General features: G+C 40.0%; 1 protein-coding gene and 1 long non-coding RNA gene across 4 annotated transcripts; one reads left to right on the top strand and one right to left on the bottom strand.

The window, feature by feature from the left end:
* Positions 1 to 1,373: 1,373 nt before the first annotated feature.
* Positions 1,374 to 2,858, bottom strand: LOC144383331 (uncharacterized). The gene is made up of 2 exons (XR_013450689.1): positions 1,765 to 2,858; positions 1,374 to 1,684 (listed from the first exon to the last, which is right to left on the bottom strand). It is a non-coding gene; the product is annotated as an uncharacterized LOC144383331 (long non-coding RNA).
* Positions 2,859 to 4,087: 1,229 nt separating this feature from the next.
* On the top strand, positions 4,088 to 7,587 carry LOC120825754 (CMRF35-like molecule 8). 3 transcript variants are annotated; one of them, XM_040187566.2, is made up of 8 exons: positions 4,088 to 4,177; positions 4,293 to 4,466; positions 4,567 to 4,623; positions 5,138 to 5,467; positions 6,084 to 6,176; positions 6,380 to 6,472; positions 6,970 to 7,013; positions 7,117 to 7,587. In XM_040187566.2, exons 2-8 carry the CDS (start codon positions 4,427 to 4,429, stop codon positions 7,321 to 7,323), a joined length of 864 nt encoding a protein of 287 aa, XP_040043500.2. In that variant the 5' UTR covers positions 4,088 to 4,177; positions 4,293 to 4,426; the 3' UTR covers positions 7,324 to 7,587. The 3 variants fall into 3 exon arrangements, with proteins under 3 accessions (XP_040043500.2, XP_077936542.1, XP_040043501.2); XM_078080416.1 differs by having other exon boundaries at positions 4,154 to 4,466; XM_040187567.2 differs by lacking the exon at positions 6,380 to 6,472 and having other exon boundaries at positions 4,154 to 4,466.
* Positions 7,588 to 7,908: the final 321 nt, after the last annotated feature.

Genomic DNA, 7,908 nt, shown 5'->3' with positions numbered 1-7,908 from the left:
GACGTAGCTTAAAATACTCGTGGATTAAGCCTGTTCTGGATTAAACAAAGCCGATTGAAAAATTGAGCATTAGAGCTACTCCAGGACTAAATTGGACTGAATTGAAGCTTAAACTAATCTGCCAAGGAGGCAGGTTTAACTCCCGCTTAGTAGGCTAGGCTACTGTTTGTGAAACTGAGCTTGGATTGTTTGGGAGCATGGATTATTTGGAATATCTAAATGAGGACCAACATGCACGACAAAGGCCAGCCAGACGAATACTGCTGGATAGGAGTGATCCATTGAATCAGTTTGATGAAATAACTTTTCGAGACCGCTTTCGTATGCACAAGGAAAATGCATTGGAGATAATTACTTTGCTTGAGCCTAGACTTTCCTCTCTGTCTCAAAGAGGAAGGCCTGTGTCCAATCAACTGCAAGTTCTGATCACTTTGAGGTTCTTGGCATGTGGAATCTTTCATCGTGAAACTGGTGATTTGTGTGGTGTCAGTGAACCAACTGTATGTAGAATAGTTCACAAAGTCTGCAGTGCCATTTGTGAACTGAGGAGTCTTTACATCAAGTTCCCTGATGCTGCTGGGCAAGCCAACTATAAAGTGCAATTCTATGAATATGGGCACTTTCCAGGAGTGATTGGCTGTATAGACGGATGTCATGTTCCCATCAAGTGTCCATCAACTCCTGATGCAGAGGAATACAGGAATCGTAAGAACTGTTTTTCAATCAATGTTCAGGGTGTATGCACTCCTAATTTGGAGTTTTCAAACATTGTTGCCCGTTGGAAAGGTGCAACCCATGATTCAAGGATTTTTCTCAACTCTTCATTGTGTGCACAATTTGAGAGTGGACAACATAGTGGACTACTACTTGGTGATAGTGGATATGGTCAGAGTAACTATTTATTCACACCACATCTAAATCCCACAACAGCTGAGCAGCAAAGGTACAACAGAGCTCATATCCGTACTGGAGGGATGATCGAGCGTATGTTTGGAGTATGGAAAACTCGATTCCAGTGCTTACGAAATACGATTCGTTTCAAGCCAAGAAGATGCTGCAAAGTGATCATTGCTACAGCTGTGCTGCACAACTACCTGAAGCAGCATGGCTGTCCTGACCTGCCAATGGAAGATCAGGATGATGCAGATGTGCCCATGGTGGCAGAGGCAGCCAATGACCAGCGAGGACTTGCACACAGAGCTGCTTTCACAGTGCAGCACTTCAGCATTTAAATATGGAATGTATCCATTATGGTATGGTGGTGCTTGCATACTGTTTCTGTACAAAATTACAATAATGTAGCAAAATTAAACTAGTGAACCAAGTCGGGTAAAATGTAGTTTGTGATGATTAATACTCACTCACACGCCAAATGACAATACATTTATTTTTATTTTTCACAATTCCTCATATTCACCATGGCTACTAGTATGCAGAATTCTTTTTTGGAGCATAGCCCTCTCTCCCAATTTCATATCCAGTTCAACCTCTAGAATTCTCATTTTCATTTCATGTTCTTCTTTTAAATATTCAATTTTACGCTCATGAAATTCTCTGGCTAACTTTTCATGCATAGTTATCTTTTTTGGTCTCTGTTGGATGGTAGCAGCTTCATCTCCCAGGGGTGCCATAGCAGATGTGGAGGGTTCAGGCTCGTTGTGAACTGGCTCTTGATTGGTTTCCTCTGGAAAAAAAGACCACTGTTCCAAACTCAAATCAACTAATATGGTCCTGTAACCAATTTACTTCCTAAGGTATATTTACCATTTGTGCTCAGTTCTCCATGTTCACTGTCCAAATGGTCATTGTCTGGTATACCATCCAGAGGTTGCTGGTGCTCTATTATACCAGACAGCCAGTCACCCAATTCATCACATGTGTCCTTTATTGGTGGTCCACCACCTGTAATAAATCGCTCTCTTCTGCTTGCTGCATTCTCTTTTTTTAATCCCAGTTTAATGTTCTTCCATAGAACCTATGAAGGCAGATATCATTCATTAGTTTTCTTTTTTGATGTCACAAAAATAGTAATATGGGAAATCTGAAATACTGGTACTGATAAGGCATAATAAAAATAAGTTTGTCTCCTGATAATTTAGGTCATGGTGGAGAAATGATTGTATATTTCTTTCCCCCTCACATATAGGTATGGATTTTCCTTTGTGCAACATATCTTACTCTACCACCATGTTTAACATGCATATGCCCCTTTAAAATAGGTTACTATCCTTTTAAACAGGATATTCATTCAATGTGAATGCTACAAGCAGCAGGAGTATTGTATTTGGGTAGGCCATAAATAAGCAGGGTATAGGCAACAGGAAACAAACACATATTTTTGTGCCTAATAATGAAGATTAACTCACCTGCAGTTGTTGTACTGTTCTTGTGGTGACATCTTCATTTGCATTGAATTCTTTGCCAATTGCAGTCCAAGCACTTCTTTTCTTATGTTCAATAGCAGCAGTATGGATTTTGCTTTCAATGACTGGATGGTTCGATACAATTAGTTTTAGTAGTGCTTTTTCATGCTCACTATAATTTTTGGAGCGAATTCTCTTTGCCTCTGACATTGTGTTGTCTCAAAATTCACTGCAACAATGGTGTTTCATACTCCATTTCAGGTTTTCATGAGCACAATTGGACCAACAGCCTGTGCTTCCACTTAGTCTAATGAGGCTTGAACCAGGTGTTCTCATTAAGCTTACTCCAGGACTCCATAGTCTCAGACTAACTAAGCCAAATTTATGCCATGTTCATGCAAGCCACTTAAATAGCCAGGATTAACTAGTCTGATTTAGGCCTACTTCAGTCTTGATTTAAGCCCTGTCTCCGAAACCGGCCCATTATTCTCTTGAAGCAGTGAGAAGAATCAAAGGAATGCAGAGTAGTTCACTTCTTGTGACAATATGAACATGGGAATATAAAAGGTCATCAATATTGTGTTATTATCGTGAGAGGAAAATTTGCATTTAGCCAACTTTAAAATGTTTGAAGAGAGGGAAATATTATCTCTATGATGGAACCAAGAGAAAGATTCTGCATGTGACCTCAATAAACCCTGAATGATGCCAAAACATACTGGTGTCAAATGTCGAATGTTGCAATGTTTGATTCTGAAACAGAAATCTGTTTAAAAGTCTACAAAGGGAAGTCAAAGTTATTTATTTGCCTTCCTTATTACTTCACTACCTTTGGCCGAGGGCCGTTAGTGTAAGTCTGTGGTTTGAAGCACCAGCACATGTGCTTGCGGCTGACACACCTCACACAAGGAATTACACAGGGTCGATCTGAGGTGCATGTTAGGGGTGAAAAGCAGAATAATGTCTTCTTATTGTTGGGTATTACTTCATGTTGCCAAACTAGAGCTTTACACAGGTTTTGTTTAGTTTCATAAAAAGTGTAATTGCTCAGGAAACCGGCACACCTGTGTGCAGCAGCCCTGTTTCCTGGCTTGTATTTGAAAAAAGGGAAAGTTTAGGATAGTTTGTTATTCAAATACTAAACGTATTTAACAAGTGTATTATAAGTGTAAGAACTGAAGTTTAAGAGTTTTTTTTTAATTAACAAGTGCATCTCAAAGGTAAACAGACTGCAGCAAAGTACAAATCTTTGTACGGCGTACAGGGTTATAATGTGTTTCCATCACCGGCGGGAAAGGAGCTGTACTTTGTTGAGGTGCTGCTGTTGGGATTGTGTTGGTGTTTCTGTACTTTAGACTGAGGATACACAGAAACGATACAGTGACCTCGATTTAACTTGCATGTCTCTGCAACACTATTGTGTAAAAAATGATTCTCCAATCACAGAAGTTAACTGGGTCAGAACCTTCAACACGAAGAAGGAGTGATCGTCTCAGCTGCTCCTCATCTGCTTGTGTTCGTTAGCTGTTTGTTAGCTTGTCATCATCTATCTATGCGGTTTGATGCTGGCTTTGATGATTATGGCACAGTGTGTAAAAGTCGCTCATTCACTGTTAAGCTTGGATGATTTTAAAATTTAAATTCTTCTCTTGGTTTTGAATAGGTTTCAAATAAATGTAAATACAGTATAAATAAATAAATATATATATATACTGTTACAGTTGCTCTAAAGATAACAGAGACATGGTGGTCTGAGCAGTAACTATATTTGGGTTTTACGTCGAAACAGATGAAGGGATCATGAGATGCAGCAGGTGAGGAATCACTCTGTATATTAGTCAGCACTCTCAATCCTCCTTTCACTCTCTGCATGAAAAGCATGTATCCTCATTTTAAAATGCAAATGTCTAATTATGTACCCGAAAGCAGAAGCTGTGTCTGCACGGAGGGACAGAAGGTGTGACAGTAGTTCTCCGTGGCAAAGGAAGGCACAGCAAAATTGCATCATATTTTTTAAAGTGGTAATTAAACTATAGTAGGCTGGAAAAAAATGGACTGAAACAATGACGATATCATTGAAAGTCATCATGTACTTAATGGCAGGTAATTTTATTGTGTGTTTTGTCTGGATTAGAAAACATTTGTGGCCAAAAACCTGTTGACAGTGTTATGAAGAAATAACGGATGGTTTACTTACAAACAGCTGGTGTGGGACTCTCCTCCGTTAGAGGACACAAAGGAGGACGTGAGAACGTAACCGGTGAGTACAATTAAGAAGAAGGGCTGGAACATCGTGCAAAGTACCTTTGTACAGACATGCCTGTTGGATGACAAAAAATATAACAAAATTAGAAACCCATGGTTGCTCAAAGACCAATGAGGCACTTAATTGAGGCTTTTTTAAAAAACTTCTTCTTGACTACAAAGCAAAACGTTCTTGTACTCCCCGGCATGTATTGGACACCATATCTACTTCTTACTTTGCAGTAAATAAATGTACATATATAAAATATATCACTAGTTTTTAATATGATGCTAAATTATATTTGGACCTATCCAACTGCCTTCTTAATGTTTGGATTATCGTTATCAGATAATAATAATTAAATAAATAAATCAGTTTTTGTTTAATTGTAATTATCATTTATATTTTCACTGGCAGTGACTGAGTGATACACTGTTGACACCCGGGTTTTGTTATTTCAAATGAGTTATTTATATTTGTGGTCAGAAAAATAATCTAGTAATTAAATACAACAATCATATGTTTTCAGACTTGAATGATACTACAACGTTGGCAGAAAACTACAGCCTTGGACGGAATGGCCATTTTGAATGCCACTATCCAGACAGCCATGAGAGCAATGATAAATTCCTGTGCAAGGGGAGCAGTCTTCTCAACTGTAATTGGTGGATAAATGCCACCGAGCAGGAGAAAGATGTGCATAAAGGCAAGTTTCACATAAGGGACAACAGAAGGAAGAAGTACTTCTACGTGGACATCGGCAGTCTGAGCAGAGACGACTCTGGGACCTACTGGTGTGGCTCCAGCAGCACAGCGGCGCATGTGTACACCAAATTCCTCCTCTCTGTTACTGAGCGCAGTAAGAACTTTTATCTTATACTGAAACATACAACTTATCCACCTGTGACCCAAATGGAGTACAAAAAATGTAACTTTGGAAAATATTAAAACTGTGTTCAGCTATTTTAAAAGGTCTGTTCATATACAGTTTTTATTTCACACAGCTGATTGCCTGAGCGAAAAACTAAATAAATGACTAGCATCAAGCAAATACTTGAGTAGATCGATTTTCTGCGAGTTAGTAGTCTGCAGAATGATTCAAATGTGCTTCCTTTTGGACCGCGGCAGAGCGTCAGTAGCATCATCGGTTAGAAAGGATTCCATGAAAATGTTAAAAGGTCCTATCTTTAAAATGCTACATATTGTGAACACTTTAGTAATTAAACTCAAACAATGTAATTCATTTACAGTATATGATCACGTCACACTGACAGGGGCCATTGTGCTTTTCCAGCAACTGAGTACATTTTGCTTCCAATACTTTAAATGGGTTTGATTTGTTCATCAGTAGTGAACATAACGAGGTAAAGTGCAATAAGGACACTGAGGCAGTAAAGAACCTGGAGAGGGAACAAAGAGAGGGGGAAAACATAGATGGGGGATGAATTGATTTAGACACTTTTCCCCTCGCGCAGCTGAACACCGACACACAACCAGAAGACCTGATCCAGATCCTCCGGCTGTGCAGACAACAGAATCCTTTAAAGGCCGTGACGTTCTCCATCCAGGTGACCTTGTGACCTCTGGTGACCACCTGCTACTGCGAAGCAGCAGCAGCAGCAGCAGCTGTGGACGACTCCCTGAACACGCATACAACTTCTACTCCACAAACCAACAACAACACAACCTCTCCCGTTGCACACACGTCTTGAGGACAATGAAAGTCTGCTGGCGTCGTGAATTCCTCAACAACGGCGTCTCTTTGTTGCAGATCCGACTGCCGTTGGGTTAGTGTGTCTGGAGCTGTTACTGATAGTTGTACTCGTAGTTATACTTTGCAAACACAGACACACCAGACGACAAGGTAAGGGTCAAAAACATTCAAATGCCCACATACACAAACACTCACCCGCACTTCTTTTAGTTAGTAGTTTTCAAAATATTTGATGAGGAATCGTTCACTTGGTCAATTGATTGTCGGTAGTCTATAGGTCATGGGATCGTACTTGCTTACCAATCAGATTGTGTGATTTTAATGCTGAATAACTTAAATAAAGACGCACACATGGAATGGAATGCCTAACTTGCACGTGATTTTGACGATGATGAGTTAAGATGAAACATGAATATTGGAACAGTTTCACTTGTAAGAAAAACTGTCGCTGCTCATAACGGCCTTTAAAAGGCGCCATGAGGTCCATGTCTCATAAACGTACTCATAATGCGTTAGAATCTGCCTGTAACTCTGAATAACATCAATTATTGTTAGAAACATAAGAAATATTCATATTCATACATGTTTCACAAAAAAATATAGAAAATCGTGTTAATCTTCTTAAAATGTTGTGTGTTGTGCCTCAGGCGGATCATCTGAGCAGAGGAGAAACGATGAACATGACACAGAGGTGTGTGTGTGTGTGTGTTTGTGTGCGTTTCGAAGAGTTTGTATACGCACAAACGTATACACAACTTTTGCATGCATCACACTGCGGCCCTCTTCCTCTGCAGGACGATCCCGGAGATCACCAGTACGAGGAGATACGGATGCTGGGCCAGCAGACACGGCCAGCAGACGCACCGCTGTCTGTTTATGCAACCGTCAACCGTCCCGCAGACGAGCTCCACTACGCCAGTGTCACCTTCCAGCAGCACCGTGCCGTTGTCCCAGCAGAGGAGGGGGGGGGGGGGGGGGGGGGACGGCCTTTCGCCTGTTGATGTCAACTGAGGAGTTGCATTTGTGCTGTTCGGCCTAATTACGCCCCGGACGGAGAAGAGTAATTCAACCAACATTTTTGAGTGTAGAACCTGATGATGTGGAATAAATGTGGAGACAACCAGTTTGCTAATCATTATTTTCATGACTGTGAAGCTAATTTGACAGTAGTAAATCTTCACAAAAATGTATTTCTTCTTATTTTAAAACCATTTCTCGGTCTCTCTGTGAAGAAACGTAATTAAATGTCTGTATCTTGTGACAAAGACGCCTTCAGTGTCCACAATTTCAGTTGATCATGATCTATTTAAGCTCATGAGTGACGAACAGCTGCATATTTGCACTGAATACAGTACATCTACTGTAGGAGAACACGGGTCGTCTTGTGTTGCTTTGCAGCACCCTCTTCTGGTTGAGCAGACTGTCCAGCTGTCACAGATACATTAAAAAAACATATTCATGTTGCTTTGAAGCTCATTTATGGAACTTTGAACTGAATGGAACTTTGCCAGATGTTATACAGAAATAATATATTTATATATGTATGTATATATATTGCTCTGTATAGTCATACATTTGTACATATT

Source organism: Gasterosteus aculeatus, chromosome 9 (genome assembly GCF_964276395.1).
Source record: "Gasterosteus aculeatus chromosome 9, fGasAcu3.hap1.1, whole genome shotgun sequence".
In the NCBI taxonomy this organism is placed as follows: domain Eukaryota; kingdom Metazoa; phylum Chordata; class Actinopteri; order Perciformes; family Gasterosteidae; genus Gasterosteus; species Gasterosteus aculeatus.
This window is presented reverse-complemented; position numbering and strand designations above follow the sequence as displayed.